The sequence below is a fragment of the Emydura macquarii genome, unplaced genomic scaffold, assembly GCF_026122565.2.
Source record: "Emydura macquarii macquarii isolate MOO-44397 ecotype Brisbane River unplaced genomic scaffold, CSIRO-AGI_Emac_v2 contig_2603, whole genome shotgun sequence".
In the NCBI taxonomy this organism is placed as follows: Eukaryota; Metazoa; Chordata; order Testudines; family Chelidae; genus Emydura; species Emydura macquarii.
The window spans coordinates 15,084-36,883 of NW_027132740.1; the positions used below are offsets into that span (position 1 = coordinate 15,084).

General features: G+C 49.3%; 1 protein-coding gene across 2 annotated transcripts; it reads left to right on the forward strand.

Moving 5' to 3' along the window:
- The first annotated feature begins 3,324 nt into the window (after positions 1-3,324).
- Positions 3,325-11,243, forward strand: LOC137163522 (zinc finger protein 135-like). 2 transcript variants are annotated; one of them, XM_067563789.1, is made up of 4 exons: positions 3,325-3,652; positions 4,404-4,530; positions 5,329-5,445; positions 8,291-11,243. In XM_067563789.1, exons 1-4 carry the CDS (start codon positions 3,629-3,631, stop codon positions 10,057-10,059), a joined length of 2,037 nt encoding a protein of 678 aa, XP_067419890.1. In that variant the 5' UTR covers positions 3,325-3,628; the 3' UTR covers positions 10,060-11,243. The 2 variants fall into 2 exon arrangements, with proteins under 2 accessions (XP_067419890.1, XP_067419891.1); XM_067563790.1 differs by having other exon boundaries at positions 8,294-11,243.
- The last annotated feature ends 10,557 nt before the right edge of the window (positions 11,244-21,800 follow it).

Sequence of the window (21,800 nt, forward strand, 5' to 3'; positions counted from 1 at the left end):
GCCACTCTCTCTCTTCCACCTCCATCTACAAACACCACCAAGCAACTGAAGTGCTGAGCCAGAGGGAGAGCCTGGCTGGAAGGGAATCCAGCCAGCCTGTGGTGAGAATCATCTGAGTTTGTAAGGATACTGAAAGTGTTTTAAACTCAGTTTATAATGCGTTTGGCTTTTGTTTATTTTGACTAAACCTGACTTGCTTTCTGCTGATTTATAATCCCTTAAAATCCTTCTGTAGTTTAATACATTTGTTAGTTTATTTCACCTCTAAAACAGTACATTTGGTTTAAGATGTGTTAGAGACCATTTGAAGTGACAAGGCAGGTGCATATCAATTTCTTTGATAAATTGACAAACGTGAGTTTGCAGTGTTCAGGGGGCAGCACCGAACATTGTAAGACGGCAGTTCCTATGGTTGCATCTGGGACTGGGGATGGTGTCTGGGATCATTATTTGCATAACCCAAAGAGTGGCTGGCTAGAACCACTCACTCACTGAGTTGGGGGCAACTTACTTGCTGGATGCTGTGCATGGACACCCAGGTGTGGGAGTCCTCACAGCAAAGCAGAGTAAGAGAGGCTCCAGGAATGGGGGATTGGTGAGACACAGCGATTCACCACTCCAGATTGCACTAGGGGAAGGTCACAGTCACCTGCTCTCCAAGATTTAATTCTGATTTCAGTGTCACTGAGGGAAGTGGTGGATTCTCCATCTCTTGGTCTCTTCAAATCCAGACCGGACGCCTTTCTGGACCATGCTTCAAACAAACATGTTACTCTATTGAACACACTAACTGGGTGAGATTCTCTGGCCTGTGTTACGCGGGAGGGCAGACCAGATGATGTAATGGTCCCTTCTGGACTCAATCTATGAATATAGAACCCCCAAATTCACAGTATCACCAAATTCATGGTGTCACAAACTCCTAATTTATGGTGTCACCAACTGCATGCTGTCAACAAAGTCAGTGTCTCTAAATTCTCAGTGTTGCCAGTTCCAAATTCACAAATAAAAATTGTCACAAATAGAGAGGGTTAAAATAAAATGAATTTGGGGGCCTGTTTGCTCCCCATGTGTGGTTTGAGCCTTTTGGGGAGGGTTACATTTTCCAACTTTAACTCCTAACCATGAGGACTAGCATTGGACTCTGTGTAAATGAAGCTGAGATTCTCAATCCCCTGATTCTTATAGCTGGAGCTTTAAGTAAAAACACCAAACTTCATGAAACTCCCTATTCATTCATGAGAATTAGTGACACTGTCAAGCTAAGACCAAGTGGAGGCTCAGAAATCTGGAGACAGTACAAGTGGCTTAATACCCCGATTTGCATATATGGCTGCTGTGAGGGTGGGTCAGGCTGGCAGTGGCTGGAGTGTAGGGGGCTCAGGCTGCGCCTGGCTGGGGGTGAGGGTTGGCTCTGCTGGCTGCCCCCTGGTTACAGCTCTCAGGTGTAGCATTGCTCTTGCCAAATTTCAACTCGTAGGAGGGAGGTGTTTAGGCTAGAGCTAAAGCTGGCAGTGACTGAAACAGGTTCCCCTATCTCCTTCTATCACCTACCATCACCACACTGCCAAAGTGTAGGAGCCAGAGCCTTTGGGCTTCTGATAGGGAGATATAATATGGGGCTGTGCTGCATGTCTAGGGTTTGAGCTCTGTCAGGGTCCATGTGTCTTAGTCCCCACACTGCTTGGCTTCTCCTGTGGTGAGTCTGCCCAGGTGTGGAGGGACACGGCTCCTTAGGCAGCCATGTGAGTCTCCACCAGTCATCAGCCACTAGGTGTTGCCACTCCCCTGCTGTAAACAGGAGTCACATCATAGGCAGAACTGGCAGCAATGCCTAGAGTTAAGGTTGCCTGACACTGCCACTTTAGACCCTGTCTTCATTTGCTTATAACTGTGCAAACTTTAGTCTCTTGGACTGCAAGTTTTCGTGCTGGATGCCTGCCTCAGGCTGAAAGTGTCAGCCAATAGAAACGTAGGGCTGGAAGGGATCCCAAGAGGTCATCTAGTCCTGTGGCTCTCAACCTTTCCAGGCTACTGGACCCCTTTCAGGAGTCTGATTTGTCTTGAGTACCCCAGGTTCCACCTCTTACAAAAAAATCAGACATAAAAATACAAAAACGTCACAGGATGACAATGAGAAATGGCTCACTTTCTCATTTTGACCATATAATTATAAAATAAATCAATTGGAATATAAATATTGTTCTTGCATTTCAGAGTAAAGTATATAGAGCAGTATAAACAAGTCATTGTATGAAACTTTAGTTTGTATTGCCTTTGCTAGTGCTTTTTATGTAACCTGTTGTAAAACTAGGCAGATATCTAGAGAATTGATGTACACTATGGGAGACCTCTGTGTACCCCCATAGGTACATATCCCCCTGGTTGAGAACCACGGAGCTAGTCCATTCCCAGCACTGAGGCAGAACCATGTAAACCTAGCCCATCACTGACAAGTGTTTGTTCCACCTGCTCTTACAAACCTCCAGTGATGGGGATTCCACAACCTCCCCAGGGACCCTGTTCCAAGGCTTAACTAGCCTATCAGCTGGAAAGTTTATTGTGGAGGTATTAAAAGGCATATCTTTGATCCAATGGTCAACGGTCCCACTGTCAAGCCCCTGCTCTAAAGCATGGGAGTGCAAGAGCATTTCAAAGGTCTCAAACTTTCTATAGCCTTCTCAGACATGAACGAACCCAGCATGGAAAATTTCAGCCTCAATAGTTAAAGTTTTCTACAGTTATTAACAACTGAAAATAAGAGTCTTATAATGCAAAGTGTTGGGCAACCTTAATAATAGGCAGTTATAACACATATCACAGTGATGCTTTGAGGCCCCAGCTGAGATCATGGTCCCATTGATCTATGCAGACAGAGGGTGAGATTCTCTGGCCTGGGTTATGCAGGAGGCCAGACAGGTCACTTTTGGCCAAAGAACTGGATGACCACATTACAAGTTCACCGTCTAGCTCTGGTGATTAGCTGGCCCATCACTGTAACATTTGAGCATGCTACCAGATCCCTTTGCCCCAGGCACAGTGCAATGAAGAATGAGGCTCCTTGTCTTTGCTGTGGTAGAACCGATTCTCAGTCATGCTGCCTCTCAGAAAGAATGAGCCACGTTTATGTGCTTGTCTGTACCTTCCTGTACAATACCCATGCACACCCACGTCCCCAGAGGCCAAGTGAGACACACAGGTGAATGATGTCGTCTCTAATCACATGACCAGTTGCAGCGAGCGGTCTCGGGCAGGTCCGGCCGCCGGACTCCGGACCCAGGTGGCCGGGGTGGGGCCGGAAGGTCCCTTTGCAGGAGTTTCCCCCGGCTGCTGGATGGCGGCGGCGCAGGCGCTGGATCCTTTGTCCTGCACTAGCGCCGCGGCGGCGGGCAAGGCCCGGGGAGCGTAGCAGGGCTAAAGCCGGCTCGGCGCGTCCCGCAGCAACCAACGAGCAGGGCCCGGTCTGGCTGCGGCCCGGCCTTCCCGAGCCAGCCCGGACAGCTGGGTGCCCGGCCTAGCCCGGACCGTGCGCAGGGCGAGTCCCCGGCTGCAGCGCCGGGTGCAGGGGACGCGGCGAGAGGCGGCCCCGGGGAGGGAGAGAAACAGCCGCGGAGGCAGGAGCCCGGCGATGGCTGCAGCGGGGCCGGCGCAGGTGGGACGCGGGCCGGGGGCTCCCTGGGGGGCCGGGCCGGGCTGATCCCGGCGGGGGGCGGCGGGGAGCCGGGACCCGGATCCCTCCGGCGCTGCTGACCCCGGGGCGGGCGGAGCAGCAGCTCCCGGGGTTTTGCGCGGAGCCGGGCCAAGCGCTGCCCCAGGCCGGGAGCGGCTCAGCTCTGCGCGGCCAGGCAGGGTCTGGGGGTCCCGCTTTGCACCAGCGCTGCCCGGCGGGGTCAGGGGCTGTCAGCAGCCGGAGCGCTGGGAGCGGGGAGCGGCTCTGGGGCAAGGCTGGGACCCCGCCCCCACAGCAGGGAGCGTCCCGGGCACTAGGGAGGGGAGGCCCCGGCCGTGCGGACATGCGGGGAGCGGCGCGTCCCCTTGGCGCCGGGGCGCAGCCTGGCAGAGCGGCCCTGAGGCGCCTGAGCTGGGGCGGGAGCTGGCGCTGAGGACAGGCCTGGGGCTGAGGTGGGGACTCGGGCCGGGCGCGAGGGAGGGGAGCCTGTTTCCTGTGTCCCTGCCCTGGGCTTCGGGCCCCGTGGGCAGCAAAGGGCGACTCCTGTCCCCTGCCAGCAGGGCCCCGAGGTCCCTGGGAGAGCTGTGTTTTGGGGGGAGGGGAGAGTGTCCCTGGCTCCCAGCTGCTGGGCTGTGGGTGTTATCCCTGTGAGCTGCCCCACAGAAACCTTGTCCCCCACTGAGACTCGGGGTTGGAGCAGAAGGTGCTGAGTGTGTAACCCTTGTGATGGCAGCTCCCGGTGGCGTTTGAGGACGTCGCTCTGTATTTCACCCGGGAGCAATGGGAGCTCTTATCCCAGCCAGAGAAGCAGCTGTACCGGGACCAGATGCTGAGGAATTACCGGGCACTTGTTTCCCTGGGTAGGACCAATTTCCCTTCTTTTATTCGCAGCTGTGAAATGTCTGAGTTCCTTCGAAATTTTGGCTACCATGTGCCAGCCAGCGGCCAAGTGCTGGCAACTGTTAGCTACTTTCAGGTCAGGTGCCTGTTAAAAGAGAAATTGGGGTTATAAAGCCTTAGGCTAATCTTAGTGTAACTTGTTTACTTGCATAATGTATCTTAGTCCTGGCACAGAGATGGTAGCAAACAGCACGTGAGCAACAGTTTTTTCCAGGAATCCTAGCCCAGACACTGATGGCAGCAACTCTGCTTCAACAACTGACTCTAAGTAGACAAATAAGGCAGAGAGAAAACTCGCCTGCTGCCGGCAACTGCTTCTCGCTCCCCGAAAAGGAATGAAAATCATAAACTTAGCAACCGTATAGTTGAACAGTGCTTGCACCCTAGGCAAAAGAAGTGATAGGTCTGTGTAACACCTTCACTCAACTCCCCCTGCAAATTGAGACACGTCATAGACATTGCTGCTTCAGAGCATGAACTGAACTTGCCTGATAGGAGACGGGAAGAAATCTCCTCCAAGGAAGGTTTATTCCATTATTTTCTTGCTTGGGATCTCTTGCGCTTTCCTCTGAAGCAATGTCCGAGATCGCAGCCCTGTCATGCCAGATGCTGCGCAGACACACCCTGGCTGAGATCTGGCCCAGTTGTGCTGGGCAGCACAAACATATAAATGAGTCCCTGCCCCCAAAACTTTAGTAATAAAACTGGTTCTTCTTCTCTTCCTCTCCTCTGCCCCCCCAACCACCACCACCAAACAGGCTATTCCAGTTCCACACCAGACTTAATCCAGCGGATCGAGAGAAGGGAGGCAGAGCTCTGGATCCTGGATGCCCAGGACTCCAGGGAAAGCTCAGGGCCTGAGAGCCCCTTCTCAGGTGAGTCGTCATAATCCAGTCCCTTCTGATTTACACTGCTGCTAGCAGAGGGCTCCTTAATGTAGAAGGCAAAGGCAGAGCGAGATCCACTGGCTGGGAGCTGACGGGAGAAAAATTCAGGCTGGGAATTAGGGGCCAGTGTTTATGTGGGAGGGGAATGAACCATTGGGAGAGCTCCCCTCAAGATGGGGTGGATTCTCTCTCACTGGGTGTCTGTTAGTGGTGATGCGGTGTCTCTCTCAGAGCTCTGCTGTAGCTCAGCCAGGAGTTGGTGGGCAGTAGGAATCGCTGAGGGGAGATTCTCTGGCTGTGATAGGCAGGAAGCCAGGCTGGATGGGCACAATGAGCCAGTCTGGCCTTGATATCTATGAATCATAGACATGTAGAACTAGACAGGACCGTGGTGGGTCATCTAGTCCAGTTCCCTGCGCTGAAGCAGCGCTAAGTATTATCTAGACCATCCCTGACAGGTGTCTTTCTAATCTGTTCTTAATAAACTCCTGTGATGGAGATTCCACAACCTTCCTAGGTAATTTGTTGCAGTGCTTAGCTACCCTTACAGTTAGAAAGCTTTTCCTAATGTCTAACCTAAATCTCCCTTGCTGCAATTTAAGTTAATTTCTTCTTGTCCTGGCCTCAGTGGATAAGGAGAACAATTTATCACCCTCCTCTTTGTAACGGCCTTTTACCTACTCAAAGACTGTTATCAGGTCCCCTTTCAGTCTTATCTCCAGACTAAACAAACACAATATTTTTAATCTTGCCTCATAGGTCATGTTTTCTAGACCATTAATCTCTCACCTAGGATGGGACCTAAAAATGATGCGGTCTGACGGCTGTGAAAGAGAAATGGACTGGAGATGGGACAGTGATGAAATGGGAAGAGGGGTGGGATGGTTATATGGGTCAATGTGTGGGCCCTGAAGGCAGCAGCTGCTGAGCTTCCTGCAGCTGGAGGCTGCAGGATGTGGAAGTGAGTCTGATTTCCCCTTGCTGCTGGTAGTGCCCCAGCCAGGGGCTCCTAGCTGCTAGTCCCGGCCAGTGCTCAGGGGCCCTGGACAATTTGGGGGCCGCTGGAAATATGGATGCCCTGAGCCCCGGTAGCAGCCACAGCGGATGGAAGCCCCAAGTCTAGTTTGCAAGGCTGCTGCAGCGCAGAAATGAGGGTGTACCACCCCAACTACTGCTCCGGAGGGTCTGATCTCCCCACTGAGAGCCGGCGTGCAGGCGAAGGACAAGTCCTGTTCTTCCCCAGCCTGGCAGCTAGGAGGCCCCAGCTGGGGGGCACCGAGAAGCATGAGGGAGATCTGATTTCACGGGAAAGGGCTTATTTCACAGTCCGTGACACGTTTTTCCTGACCATGGAATTGGTAGGACCCTAACGACGAGTGCAAAGTCACACTACGTGGAGGACACCAATTTGTAGAGCAGGTCTCAGGCACTTGCAGCGTTTCGCTGTAATGCTCTGTAACTGCCACCCATCCCAGGCAGCTGCTGCTCTGGGAGCAGACGCATTGGGGGCGAGATTGCTGGCCACGACTTAGGCTACCCTGGTGTATGGGCTGGGTGTGAGGGGGAGGGTGCTGGGATGGCCTTTGTCACATCCCCTTCTCCTGCTCTCTGTGGCACGAAATCTTTGTCACTTACATGGCTTCAGTGTTAATGCTTAGCACAGCCCTCAGCCTCAGCCAGGTCTGTGACTGGCTGTGGATCAAAGGCCGGCTGTGTGGCAGCCATTAACCCCTTCAGTTTAGCTGTCATTGACGGGGGTGTAAAACAATACAAAAAGATTCTTCATGTTACATCACAAACCTTGAGTGACTTGTCGTCCCCCATAAGCCCCATAAACAACAATGCTCTGTGAGGATTTTAGTTTAGTTTTAGTTTTGCACAAAGAAACTAAACCTCAGGCCCAGGGTGAATGACTTCTTTAAAAGGAATTCTCTGGAAGCGACTCACTCCCCCACAGGAATAAGCAATGTTGTTCTAAGCAGCTTTATACCAGTCTCACTGCGTCCACATGAGGGGATTGTAACAAAATCCATGAGGGGATTGTCAACAAAACTAGTTTCAAACCAGTATAGTTAAAACAGCACAAACCCTGGGGAACAGCCTTTGCTATAAAACAGGGGAAAGTGAGGAACCAGCGCCATGTAAATAAAAACCTCTGATTGAAATAAAACTAAAATCAGTTTGAAAAGAAAACAAAACAAAACCAGCGCCCTGTTGTAGCAGGCACTGCCCATTTCCTGTGCAGGCTCCAATTTAAGCATAAAACGAGACCCAAGAGGTGTATGGTGCACATGGGAGCAGGTGCTAGGCGCTGCACAAACAACACGGTAGAATCACCGTGATTCAGGCTGCAGATTTGTCTCAGCATTTTATATAAAATATTACAGAGCAGTTACAGTAAATTTTGTAAAAGTCACAGGTCATTAAGTTTACTGTGATGGCTCCATGGTTTTTAACAAAACCTGCCCTCCTCCTCGCCTTGCCAAGGGGAAACCAACCACTCAAAGCAGCACCCTCCGACCAGCACCGCAACCCTAACCCCAGCCTGGTGCAGAGGGGTCAGGGTGGAGTAGAGGGGATCTGGGTGGCAATGGCTCCCCCACCATCAGGACTGAGGATGGGGGCAAATATGAGTGGCACTGTAATCACATGCCAGGTCTCAGTGCCCAAAAAAAGGTGTTGGGTACAGCCCCGTGGGTCAGGAGCCACCATTGCATGATAAGGCACACATCGAAAAAACAGGTCACAAACAAATTGGGAAATGGCAATATCCATGACATTTTTCTGCACACCTGGATGTGATGTAACCTCGGATTGCCTCTGCTTTCTCCAGCAGGGCACGGGATCCTGGGAATAACAAGGAGACTGTCTGAATGTGGAGAGAGTGGGGGAGAAAAACAAGCTACCACAGCCCCCAGGGAAGTCCATGCACAGGACGCAGTCCATCCCCGGGGTGGATTCAGCCAAAGACCAGATCTCGCTGCACACCAGATACTCCCAACGGGGTGGCGTCCCCACTGCTGCATCGATTGCGGTGAGAAGGTCAGGAACCCCTCCATACCACACCAGCACCACAGTGGGGAGCAGCCGTGCCGCTGCGCTGCCTGCGACAGGAGCTTCAGGCAGTCCTTGATCTTCAGTCTATACGAGCGTACGCACACTGGAGAGTGGCCATATCACTGTTCTCAGTGTGGCAAGAGGTTCATGAGATCCTGCACACTGAGACACCACCAGCGCATGCACACCGGGGAGCAGGCACACTGCTGTGCTGACCAGAGCAAGGGCTTTGCACAGAACTCAAAGCCAAGAATACACCTGCGCACACGGGAGCGGCCACACCGCTGTGCTGACTGTGGCAAAGGCTTTGCACTGATCGCACACCTGAGAATACATCAGCGCGCACACACTGGGGAACGACCGCACAGCTGCACTGACTGCGGCAAGGGCTTTGTGCAGATTGCACACCTGAGAATACATGAGCGCACACACACTGGGGAGCGGCCGCACCACTGCACTGACTGTGGCAAGGATTTTGCACAGACCTCACACCTGAGAATACACCAGCGTGCGCACACTGGGGAGCGGCCGCACCGCTGTGAGGATTGCGGCAAGACCTTTGCAGAGAGCTCAAAGCTGAGAAGACACCAGCGTGCACACACCGGGGAGCGGCCACACCACTGTGCTGACTGCGGGAAGGGCTTTGCAGAGATCTCATACCTGAAAATACACCAGCGCACGCACACTGGGGAAAGGCCACACTGCTGCACCGACTGTGGCAAGGGCTTTGCACACAGCTCAAGCCTCAGAATACATCAGCGCACGCACACTGGGGAGCGGCCGCACCACTGCGCTGACTGCGGGAAGGGCTTTGCACAGATCTCTTACCTGAGAAAACATCAGCGCACGCACACGGGGGAAAGGCCGCACCGCTGTGACGATTGTGGCAAAGGCTTTGCAGAGATCTCATACCTGAGAATACACCAGCGCACGCATACCGGGGAGCGTCCGCACCGCTGTGCTGACTGTGGCAAGGGCTTTGCACAGATCTCCCACCTAAGAATACACCAGCGCACGCACACTGGGGAGCGGCCGTACCGCTGTGACGATTGCGGCAAGAGCTTCAGCAAGTCCAGTACGCTGACAAACCACCAGCGCACACACACCGGGGAGCGGCCATACCACTGCACCGACTGTGGCAAGACCTTTGCAGAGAGCTCAAACTTGAGAATACACCAGCGCACGCACACGGGGGAGCGGCCATACAGCTGTGACGATTGCGGCAAGCGCTTCAGGAACTCCAATGCACTGACCAACCACCAGCGCACGCACACCGGGGAGCGGCCATTCCAATGCGCCGACTGCGGCAAGAGCTTTGCACAGGCCTCATCCCTGATATCACATCGGCGCATTCACAGCGGGGAGCGGCCATACAGCTGTACCGCCTGTGACAAGCGCTTTGCTAGATTGGCCAACCTCACCCGGCACCAGGTCACCCACACCAGTGCCCCTCTGCCACTGCCAGGGCCTGAGGGCCTTCTGGCAGCTGGGGGACCTGGCACAGCGCCAACAACTGCAGACCAGGGAGTGGTCCTGTCCCCATGATGCCCAGCAGAGAGACTGTGTGGGGCAGGGAAGGGGACTTGGCTGAGCAGCGTGGGGAAGAGCAGATAGGTGGGGGCGAATTTAGAACAGATGGACACAGGCTACTCCTTTATTGAGCCCCTGCACCTAGGTGGAATCCAGCTTGGTCACTTTCTGTCCCCCACACATTCACGCATCTAATAGGGATTCAGCCAGGACCACCTGCCCCCGCCCCTTCTAGATGGGATGCAGCCAGAAAATTCCCCTCACACCTACCTTGGTTCCAGCCAGGAGGTGAGAGCTAGAGGTGGAATTTGCAGTCCTGTCTCAGCATGGATTGGTCAGAGGGGTGGGGCAGGACAGCCCGGTGCACGTGATTGAAAGAAGACTCAGGAATGGCTCATGCTGTCTATTTTAAATAGAAATGTGATGAAGAAGAGCTATGTGCCTAATGTGTAACAAAGGCCTGTCTCATGCGGTGTTACTTTGCTATTAAGCTGGTGCATTCAGATGGCATGTGGAGAAGCCAGTGTGAAGTGTAAATCTTTACGATAATTCAACAAAATGTTCTAAGGCATAACTGACCTTGAGGCCTGCTGGACTGTGTGACTGGCAGTTGCACAGTGCATGTTTGGTGTTACTCCTGGGGGAATTCTGCACCAAAAAAAATAATTCTGCACACACTACTTTAATTTCAAAACTACTTTACTTCAAAATCCCTGTGAGCAAGTACATCTGTGACAATACGAGCAACAAAAATGATTCAGGAAGTGTTTGACAAATAGATTCCTTATGAGGCATATTGATACAGATCTTTAAGTAATAATTCATTTAACCTATTATGCAGAAACGTATTTCCTGCAGCTCTCAGAAGCTGTGGAAAGGCTTGGGAGGTGTCAGGGGTAATGGAGGAAGTGAGGGAGAGGGAAATAAGTGCTGGGAAGGAACCTGGAGAGTTGTTGGGTGGGGGTGGGAGAAGTATGGAACAGTCTTTTTTGGCGTTGGGAGGAGGTTATTAGGGAGTTCAGGCGCCTCCCCCATGGAGACCCTGGCTGACCCCTGGCCTGTCCCATTTAGTCAGGCACATCTGCCCATCTCCATGTCTCCCAGCACCCGCCATATCTCTGTGTGTTGCAGCACTCTTTCCACCCCCATGTGGCCCTGCACACTGTGACCCGTCCGTGCCCAGAGTAGCCAACTGGTAATGCCAAGGTCAGGGCAGGCTGTAAAAGGAGAACAGATTCTCCCAGCACTGGTGGGTGGCACTGAAGCCAGACTTCCCAACCAGCCACAAACTGCACTTCTGAATCCCCACAGAAGCCAGTACACAAATATACACAGCCCCCTTTACTGCATTTCAGTTTCCCAAATCAGCACTGGGTCCAGTAAAGAGACCAGTTATTTAAACTCTATGCTCTTTACTAAAAAGGTTCCCTCTGACCCCAAGGGGTCAGCCACAGTACCAGTTAAATATGTTTGGATCTTACCTAAAATACCATGTTGCCAGCTGATCCTTTAGTAACTAAAACTAAAGGTTTATTGTTAAAATAAAGAAATAAACCATAAGAGAAATGTTAAAGGGTCAAAGCAAATCAGATACATACAAAAGATTGAAAGTCCATATACATCAGGTTTCTAGAAGAAATGTGGAGTTGCAGGCTTGTATAGTCCCCTCTGGTATACATCTAGTGCCTGGATGGGCCTCAGTCTTTTGTTACACAGCTTCAGTTGCAGATGACTTGATCCAGTGGTAGGTAGGTGGCTGAAGCTCAGGATAGAAGGCAAAATGGTTTCTGTGGTTTGATCTTATATACCCTCTGTCCCTGGCCACGCAGCCTGTGGAAAGTTACAACAACTTAAATGGAGCTCAGTCACATGGACCAATCCTGGTAACTCTTCAGGCATGTCCTTAGTTTCTTCCTGGGCCCTTTGCATCTGTAAATGTTTTGATGGGCCATTAAGCGGGCTATTGTCCTGCCGCCTTTGTCTAGGGCAGTGGTTCTCTAATGGTGTTCTGCGGAACCCTAGGGTTCTGTGGGCTGAGCGGAAGGGTTCCGCAAAGAAGCTGTACCGCGCCACCAAATGTTAAAAAAAACTGGCGCCGCCGAATAGCTGTTCGGGCGCCGCCATTCAGCTGTTCTCACGCCGCCAAGCAGCTGATGGTGCCGCCAAACAGCTGCTCGCGCGCCGCCAAACATCTGATGTTGCTGCCGAAAACAGCCCTGAAAGCGCGCCGCCGAATCAAGCAAACACCGCGCTGCTGAAAAGAGGAAGATTTCCTTGACTTTTTGGCGGACGGTATGGCATGGGCGGGCAAGGGTTCTGAGGGCATGGCATGGGCGGGCAAGGGTTCCGTGGGTGGAAAGAAATTGAGAAACACTGGTCTAGGGTATATGCCAGCCAGCACAATTTGAAATACAGATACATCAAATATGTCCCTAAACTTCTGCTACACACATAACACATTAATATAAACATCATCATCTTACTTAGCACTTTATAGCCATTCTAACAGTATCTGACATAGCATATCCCATATGGATTATTATGATTTTGACATATTGATGTTAATCAATATGAGAAATGCTCCCTTCCCCCTCCCCCTCCATCTACCCAGCATGACACATACCCACTCCCATTCAGCCCTGGCTCAATGTTTTCACACTACTAGCTTGTTAGCTCCTGTGACCCCTGCCCCCCAGCTGTCCCGTGTGCCCCACTCAGTTTGTCCCCCCCATATCCTGTGCCTCCACGCCTGGCCCTATGGGCAGGGTACTGTGAAGAATGAAACCTCTCACTCCCTCATGCTGCTGCAGCAGCTCCTAGTGGACAAAAACTGTAATTGCAATGCCTCCCCATCAAAATGAATTCTGTGGGACAAAAAAAATCAGGAGGGCACATGAAGTCTGAGCTTGTGCAGCAACGCAGTATTTCCCCAGGAGTATTGCATATGAAGTGACACTACTGATGTTATCACTGAGGTGTAGGCAATAATCCAGTCCTGGTGAACAGGTGCATACAGCTAGTTTGATTTCATTAATTGTTCTCTCCTGTTGGTCATAGGGTTGCTAACATTCTTATTTCTGAAAACAGAACACTGCAGTCCAAATGGCTGAACCTCTTCTGCCCCACCTTTTCCCTCCAAGACCCTGCCCCCTGCTTCGCCTCTTCCGTGGAGGCCCTGCCCCTTTTCTGCCTCTTCCCCAGCTCCTGCTTACTCCCCTTCTCCCCCACTCCATCCTTCTCATCACTCAGTCCTGTTCTCCCCACCCCTCTAGCTGCAGCCCCTGACATGGAGCCTGCCTGTTGATGAGATGCAGGTAGGAGGTGGCCCCAGCTGAGCAGGGACTAGTGTGGATTGATGACTCAGTGCCTAGTGCGTTCTTCTCCCCTTGCCTTCCCCCCTGCCCCCTGCTTTCAGTAACCAGACTTGACAGTACATCTGACGAGACATTGTACATGTCCCTTTTCACCTGGACTTTCCAGTCACAAACCAGACACCTGGTAACCCTAGACGCGGACTACGCAAATGAGTCAAATGCCTGTGTGATGAACTACTATCTGAGGACACAGCCCTCCAGGAGTGGGAAGAAACTTTCCACAGAGACTGTGTTCTGACTTGCAGATGAATGTTTCTGCAGACAACTAAGAGTGCTGATAGAAAGAGCATGGAGTCATGCATGATTGGTCGAAGGAGCACAGGGCAGGGAGCCCATGGAAAGTAACTTGTAACTAGCCAAGGTGTCATCAAAGCTGATGGGCCATCACCTGTCAAGTGGCCATTCTTTGGAAAGGAAGGCGGGCAGGAACAAACATCTGCATCTTACAACAGCATGAAACTGTTTCCCCACCAGACTTCATGTCTCCCCACTCAGCTGAGGAGAACTTTATCTAGGGGTCACTCTGAGGAAAATGCATTTCAGAGTGATTGAACTATAAAAGAGGGGCAAAGACACCTCTTGTTATCTCTTCCTGTCCATCTTTTTTTCACCTCAGAGGACAAAAGAAAACAGTTTTGGACCTTAGGAACTGATCCTGACTTGAAAACTTGGTCAGCAGTGCTACTGGAAACCTGTGGTAAGGGACTTCACTTTGAACCAAAACTAGTTTAAGTTTAGTATTAGGAAGCACATTTATCTTTCTTTTTCTTGTGACCATTTCTGACTTTGATGCCTGAATACTTGTACTCTCTTAAAATCTACCTTTATAGTTAAACTTGTTTTCTTCTTTAATTGAAATGAATCCAGTGTTGTGAACTGTGTGGGTAACTCCATTTGGGTGTGACAAACTGTTTGATCCCCTTGGGGCAGCAATGGACCTGTTATATGAGGACTGTCCAGGAGAGGGCTGGACAGCACAGGACACAATTTTTTGGGGAGGGGGAATCTGGGAGTCACTCTGCAGTAATAACCAAGGCTGATGAGATCCAGAGTATGTTCAATTTTAGGCATGTGAATCAATGGAACTGCTCCAGTGCTTGGACTTAAGCACATTTAAGTACCCTGCTGGATTAGGGTCTTTAGAAAAAATAAAATAAAATATCCTTGTCACAGTTTCAGAGGAATTGCATTTGTATTTCCCCCACCTCCCCACCGCCCCTGGCCCGCATGGCCTCCTCCCCAGGGCTCCCCAGGCCTGCTGTCTTTTTTCCCTCCTCTCACCGCCTGTCATTTCCCCGAGCTTCCTTCTGCAGCCTCGCACGAACCCCAGGCAGGCTCTACCGCTGAGATGTGGTAACTGCTGCTGCCAGCCCGGTCTCATGTCCTAGCTCCAGGCACCCCTGTGAAAGAAATAAAGCTTCACTCTGTGTTTAGTTAGTTGAGGCTCGTCAGAGACACTTTTATTAAGTGCAAGCAAATGCAGGGGGAGAGCCACTGACAGAGTTTCCTCTGGTCAGTAAAGGGTCTCCGCCTTCAGGCAGATTTTAACATATATTTGTAGCAGTGTTAGGTTACAGAAAACATTCACTTTCTTATCAGCCAAGGTTATAGACACAGAAACAAATTGCAGCTGAAGCAGTTAGCGCTTCAAAGAATTACATTTCTTCGCACATTCTTGCTCTTTGTTCAACCCCCTCCCTTACCCATAAGACCTACTTTTCTTGACCAAAGTTTAAGGCCTGCACAGTTTACTTCACTGTTCCCCCCTTTGGTGCTTTATAGCACCATACTGCTTTAAACTTCCATACTCATTAAGTCTTCAACTTCTTTCTTCACTTGCTTGTCCCATTCTTTTATCTCCGCGTACATATTATATACTGCTGTTTTCTGTTCCAGGCTCAGCATACCTTTTTGCATTTCCTTTGCAGTACATTTGAAGCAACATTTTAGAAGCACTATGAATATCTGTAGGCATACAAAAATTCCAATAATACCCCAAACACAAGTAATACAATATAAAAGATCTTGGATCCCCATCCTCCGAGCCAAGACCATAGGTTCCATTAATCTCTTTCATGGAGCTTTGCTACTTCTTTTCTAATATGCTCGGCTTGTGTAAAAATGTCATGGGTGTTATCTGGTATGTAAACAGAACATTCTGGTCCTATCAGGGCACACACTCCTCCTTTGCTTGCTAAGGTAAAATCTAGGGCCATTCGGTTCTGCAAAACCATTTGTTGTATACTATCCATTTCAGTGGCTATGTGTTCAAAGCCCTGGGTCGTTGCATTGGCCACTTCTTCAAGTACCCCAACGATGCGCTTTATTTCTTTGATGGTATATGCAACTCCAAGTTGGGGAAAAGTGATACCCCAATATCGTTGGGCCTTGGTGATTGCTCTTCATTTCCAGAGTCTGCCCTGGGGTAGAGTGTGTGTGTATCTAATGGCAGGGACAATGGCTCCGATGAAGCAGAAGCCTTCCCACCATGGGGGTAATCTCTTGTGGGCCTTATTTCCACAAATAAAATAATGACCTATTAAACCCATCTGTTCTTGTGCAAATGCTAGAGAGCTTTGCATTAGGCAAATTCCATAGTAACTGATATTCAGAGGATAGGGAAAATAGCCTCTAAAGGAGCTCCCATTCAGGGCTACATACTCTGTAGAATTGATAGTAAAGGTATAGTTACAAATGCTATAACCAACCTTTATACTTTTGTGGAATGCATTCTTCCTCCACATGGATCGGTTGGACTTAAAGCAGTATTCCCCTTGGGCCTCAAAAGTTAGGTGGATGTTGTGACCCGTCTGTGCCCAAGGCAGCCACCTGAGAATGCCAAGGTCAGGGCAGACTGTAAAAGGAGAGCAGACTCTACCAGCGCTGGTGGGTGACACTGAAGCCCGGCTTCCCAACCAGCCACGAACGGCTTCTGATCTCCCCACACTGGTTATCAAGAAGCCAGTCCACAATTGCCCACAGCCCCTTTTACAGCATTCCAGTTCCTGGCTCCCAAATCAGTACCAGGTCCAGTAAAGAGACCAGTTACTTAAACTCTATACTCTTTACTAAAAAGGTTCCCTCTGACCCCAAGGGGTCAGCCACAGCACCAGATTAATATAAGTTTGGATCTTATCTAAAATACCACACTGCCAGCCAATCCTTTAGCAACTAAGACTAAAGGTTTATTGTAAAAGGAAAGAAATAAACCATGAGAGAAATGTTAAAGGGTTAAAGCAAATCACGTACAAATGATGAAAAGTCCATATACATCAGGTTTCTGGAAGAAATGTGGAGTTGCAGGCTTGTATAGTTCCCTCTGGTACACATCCAGTACCTGGATGGGTCTAAGTCCTTCGGTTCAGTTGCACAATGAATTGATCCAGAAGTAGGTGTGTGTCTGCAGCTGGACAGGAACATAGACAAAATGGATTCTGTGGTTTGATCTTATATACCCTCTGTCCTGGCCATGCGACCTTGTGGAATGTTACAAGAACTAAAATGGAGTCCAGAGTCACATGGGCAAATCCTGATGACTCATTGGTGATGCTGGCTTCTCCCCCTGGGCCCCTTGCACCTGGGAATATCTTAATGGGTTATTAAGCAAGCTATTGTCTTGCCGCCTCTCTGTCTGGGGTGTGTCCCAGCCAGCCCAAATTGACATACAGAAATATCAAATACATCCATAACTTCCATTTTACATATAATACATGAACGTAAGTATTATTACCTTACTCTGCACCTATATCCCTGCTAACAGTACCAGACATGATATATCTCACACAAATTATCATGATTCTGCCATACTGATGTCACACAATATACTAAATCTCCCCCCACTCAAGTCAGCCCGCGTGACAGATGTATTCTGTTTTATTCCGATCTACATCAGCCCAAGTTTGATTCTTTTCAGGAAAAGGAATGGTAACCCCTTGCACTATCTGTGTGTTGTTTAACATAATTGGGGCCATGGGTATACCTCCCCTGGAACGCAAGGGAACATGACTGCAAATCCAACAATTAGACAAGTTTAGGTCTTTTCGTAGTTGTTAAATTACTTGTAAAAATGTGTTAGTACAGTCCAAGGAGCGTTTCCTCCTATGGTTCAATTTCTTAGTCTTTAATTGTTGTACCTCAGAGTCATTAGGTTGTCAGCCTTCTACCCCATGAACCTTGGGGGCTTCCTCAACAGGTGCATTGATAATCAGGAACCATTTTTCCTCTTGTCTAAACCAAAATAGAGCCATCCAGATAATGCCAATAAAGAGCATCCAGAAGATCACTAGCCATACCCATTTAGGGAACCAGTGACTTGGAGGATTTTTTGGTCTTTTCTCTGAGGTGATAGGGATGACGTCGTGGCACATCCTCTTTGCTCTGGAGTGGCAAATCCTTTTGGGCAGGAGAGAGGTTACGAGCACTTGCACCCTGCTCCTCTGACCTTATTTCTACAGGTGCAGAGATTCTTTTGCACTGTGAGGTGTGTATCCAGGACTGGTGACGTTGGCACTTCACAGCAGTGTTGGTGGTGAGGAGTACCTGGAGTGGACCTTTCCAACGTGGTTCCAGGGCTGTCTTCCTTTGGTGGACTTTTACATAGATCCAGTCACCTGGCTGTAGATCGTGACATGCTTCTTGAGGTTCTTGGGGAAGGGCTTCTTGTACCTGTGAACGAAAAGCCTTAACACACTTCATTAATGCCTGACAAGCCAAAATACTTTCATCAGCTAAATTAATGTCCATCATATGAGTTGATACTGGTGGGGAACTAGGGAGCCTCATGGGTCGTCCCATTAGGATCTCATGTGGTGATAGTCCAGTCTTTCTGTTACATGATGACCTTATAGTCATAAGGGCTAAGGGCAGGGCGTCTGGCCATTTGAGGTTGGTTTCATCGCAAATTTTGGCTATTTTATTTTTCAGGACGCTGTTCTGTCTCTTCACTGCCCCTGCAGACTGAAGGTGATATGGGCAATGAACATTCTGTTGGATACCGAGGGCCTTGCAAACTTCTTTCATAACTTGGCCCATAAAATGAGTGCCTCTGTCACTGTTGATAGACAGAGGGATCCCAAATCGAGGGATAAATTCTTTCAAAAGTCTTTTGCTGACTGTAATAGTGTCAGCCTTTGCACATGGGTAAGCCTCTACCTGTCCTGAAAACATACATATAATTACCAGTACATATTCATATGAAGTACATCTTGGCATTTGGATAAAATCAATCTGAATATTTACAAATGGTCCCCATGGTGGGGGATGTGCTGCCCTTTTTGTTTTTACAGGTTTGCCCACATTGTGAGCCTGACAAATAGGGCAGGTTTGGCAATATTGGTGAGCCACAGTGGGGAAAGTTGGAGCATACTAATCCCGTTTCACTGCTTCTATCATCCCCCCTTTGCTCAAGTGGGCTACCCGTGATGCACTCGAGCAAAGTAAGGGAAAAGGACCATGGGCGCCACCAGGCGGCCGTCCGGGGAGCGCCACAAATGGTCTGGGTGCAATAGGCACCCTGCCAGTCTCCAACACGTCTTTTCTCTTTCTGGGGCCTGATCCTGGAGGAGGGCAACATCCTCAGGAGTAACCATAGGAGACTGGACTGACGTGGACAAAAACATGGATGTGGCCTGAGGTGTGGAAAGGACCGCAGCCTTAGCAGCAGAGTCCGCCAAGGCATTCCCACAAGTAACTTCATCATAAGGAATTTGATGAGCTTGACATTTAACAACAACAATGGCAGAAGGTAGCTGTAAAGCATCTAATAAAGCAGCAACATAAGATCCATTTTTAATATGTGAGCCTCCCGAAGTGAGGAAGCCTCTTTGTTTCCAGAGTTGACCATAATCATGGACAACACCAAAGGCATAATGGGAATCAGTAAAAACATTAACAGATTTACTTTTGGCTAGAATACAAGCTCTACTTATGGCAAAAAGTTCAGCAACTTGGGCAGAATTTATAGAAGAAAGAGGGCTGCTTTCAATTACCTCATGCTGAGAACAAACAGCATAACCAGCCACAAGAATACCTTTAGAGTTTCTTTGACAAGAGCCGTCAACATAGAAAATCAAATCTGGGTTCTGAAAGAGGTGTCTTTAAGATCAATTCGGGGATAGTAAGATGGGCGGTCACAGTCAAACAATCGTGAGATTCACCATCAAGAGGGGTGGGCAATAATGAGGCAGGACTGAGGACCGGACACCGAGTGAGTGTAATATGACTCAAGGGGTACTGTGGAATTTTAGGCAGAGGTTTGGCTGGATTTAGTTGAATCTTAACTGGTTGAGCCGTTCTGATTTGTCCTACCTCATTGGCGTGTTGGGACCAAAGAAGGGGTGGGACCGCTGACAAAATTTCTTTCTGTATGTTGGATATCTCAGGATTCTGTCTTTGTTCAGGAGGTGCAGCCAAAACAGCAAGTTCATTTTCATAAGGAAGGTCCAAATAAACCCCATCTGGTGAACAACAAATAGTACAACCAAGCTTACAAAGCAAATCTCTACCTAACAGGTTAACTGGAGAAGAAGGACTTAAAAGAAAAGCATGCTGATCAGAAATAGGCCCCAAAGAGACAGAAAGTGGTTTAAACACCAGGTGTGGTACTAATTGGTTAGAAATTCCTACTGCATTTACAATTTCAGTAGATAAGGGAATAGAGGAAAAATCCTGGGCTTTTAAGGTGGACTTGCTAGCTCCAGTATCTATAAGGCATTCTACTGGTTTTCCATCAATAAAACAAGACACAAAAGGACCTGATTGATTTATTGATAAAAAGGGTGCATTGATGAAGTTACTATTCCTCAGGCTGACCTAATAAGAGGGGTTGAATCTGGTTTTGGGGAGGAGGAGGTGGCAGCCCAAATGTCCATTCCAACTGGCCAGGTCAGTTTGGACATTCTGCTTTCCATTGTCCTATTTGTCCACAGTAGTGACAAGAGGAGTTCCTGGGGCCGAAAAGGTCCCACATCCCACTCCACGACCCCATCCTCGTCCCCTAAAGCCCCCTCTATTAACTTCTTTACCTCGGGCTTGGTTGGGGTCAAAATGCTGGATTTGAAGAGCCATCAATTTAGTTTCTGAATTTTCTTTCTTTTTTTCCTGGCAGGCAATACAATAATTTGCAATACTAACAAGTTCAATAAGTGTTTTAGTCTGCCAGCCTATTGCAATAGAACGGAGTTGTTCTTGAACTTTAGGAAGGAGACCTTGTACAAAAGCTGCAGCAACAGCTTCAGTAACAGTCCTACCTGCATTGTCTATGCCAGAATGCCTGTCAAAAACAATTTTGAGGCGATCCATATAGTCTGCTGGAGATTCACCTTTATTTTGTTTACAAGTATTAATTTTTGCCCAGCCTGTTTTCCTGGCACAGACACGAGTGATGGCGTCTATAAGTCTATTTTGGGCGGCATCCAAATCATCTGGTTCTGCTTGAGGCCAGACTCCTTCTGTTTCCAATTGCTGGTGCACTTCAGCAAGCATAACAGCTCTCATTAGCTGATTTAAGTCTGTCCAATTAGGGTTATGACAATGTACAGCAATTTGTAATTCCTCTCTGAATTTTAGAGGTTCTTCTCTTATGTTAGGAAATTCTTTGACTAGATTCCTCAAGTCTGTTGGTGACCAAAGGGCATGGACCGTTGCCAAACCTTCCGGTCCTGGCAATTGGCGAAGAGGGAAAAGTGTGTGGTAGAAGTCAGGGGCTTTTGGGTCCAGGTATAAAAGGCTGGACCTTTTGGGCTTATGTTGTTTTTTGGATTTAAAGTCTGATCCAAAGCCCTTCCTTTGGGACTGCCAGGTGGAGTTTCTACCTGGGCTAAAGGTTGTTGTGGTGGGGGCGCCCCGGGGTTGTTTAGGTTATATGGCGGTGGAGAAAAAGTGCTAAAAGAGTATATTCTACTTTGAGTGTTTGCTCATATCCATTCCAATATAGGTGAGTGCACGCCACCATGCACGGGTTCCCGGAACTTTTTTCCCCTTAGCAGACCCTGTAGAGTCGGCCTAGGCACCCACTGGAGTACTGCGCTCATGCCACGGTATATGAGGCACCGCTGACCCTGCGGGCCCTCAGTTCCTTCTTTCCGCCCGTGATGGTTACGGGAACGTCTTGCCTCTTGCCTTCTAGCAAGCAGCATTCCCCTTTTGAACTGTTTTTGTGGTTACTAGTTAAGTACTTAGAGTTAAATAGTTGTTAAGTGTAGTTTAGAATTAGAATAGATAAGCACCCTTAGGGGCTTAGAGTCAGGCCATGCCTGGCTCTCCAGGTTTTAAAGCTTGTGCCACTTGCGGCAAACCCTTGCCCATGAGCGACCCCCACGATCGCTGCCTTAAATGCCTGGGGGAGCAGCATCATCGGGACAAGTATAAAATATGTAAGGCCTT

Bases quoted from the DNA above. Each gene is read 5' to 3' on its own strand.
- LOC137163522 (XM_067563789.1), top strand. From the start codon at position 3,629: ATGGCTGCAGCGGGGCCGGCGCAG. The intron at 4,531-5,328 runs GTAGGACCAATT...ACCACCAAACAG, and splicing joins CCGGGCACTTGTTTCCCTGG to GCTATTCCAGTTCCACACCA. The intron at 5,446-8,290 runs GTGAGTCGTCAT...TGCTTTCTCCAG, and splicing joins GCCTGAGAGCCCCTTCTCAG to CAGGGCACGGGATCCTGGGA.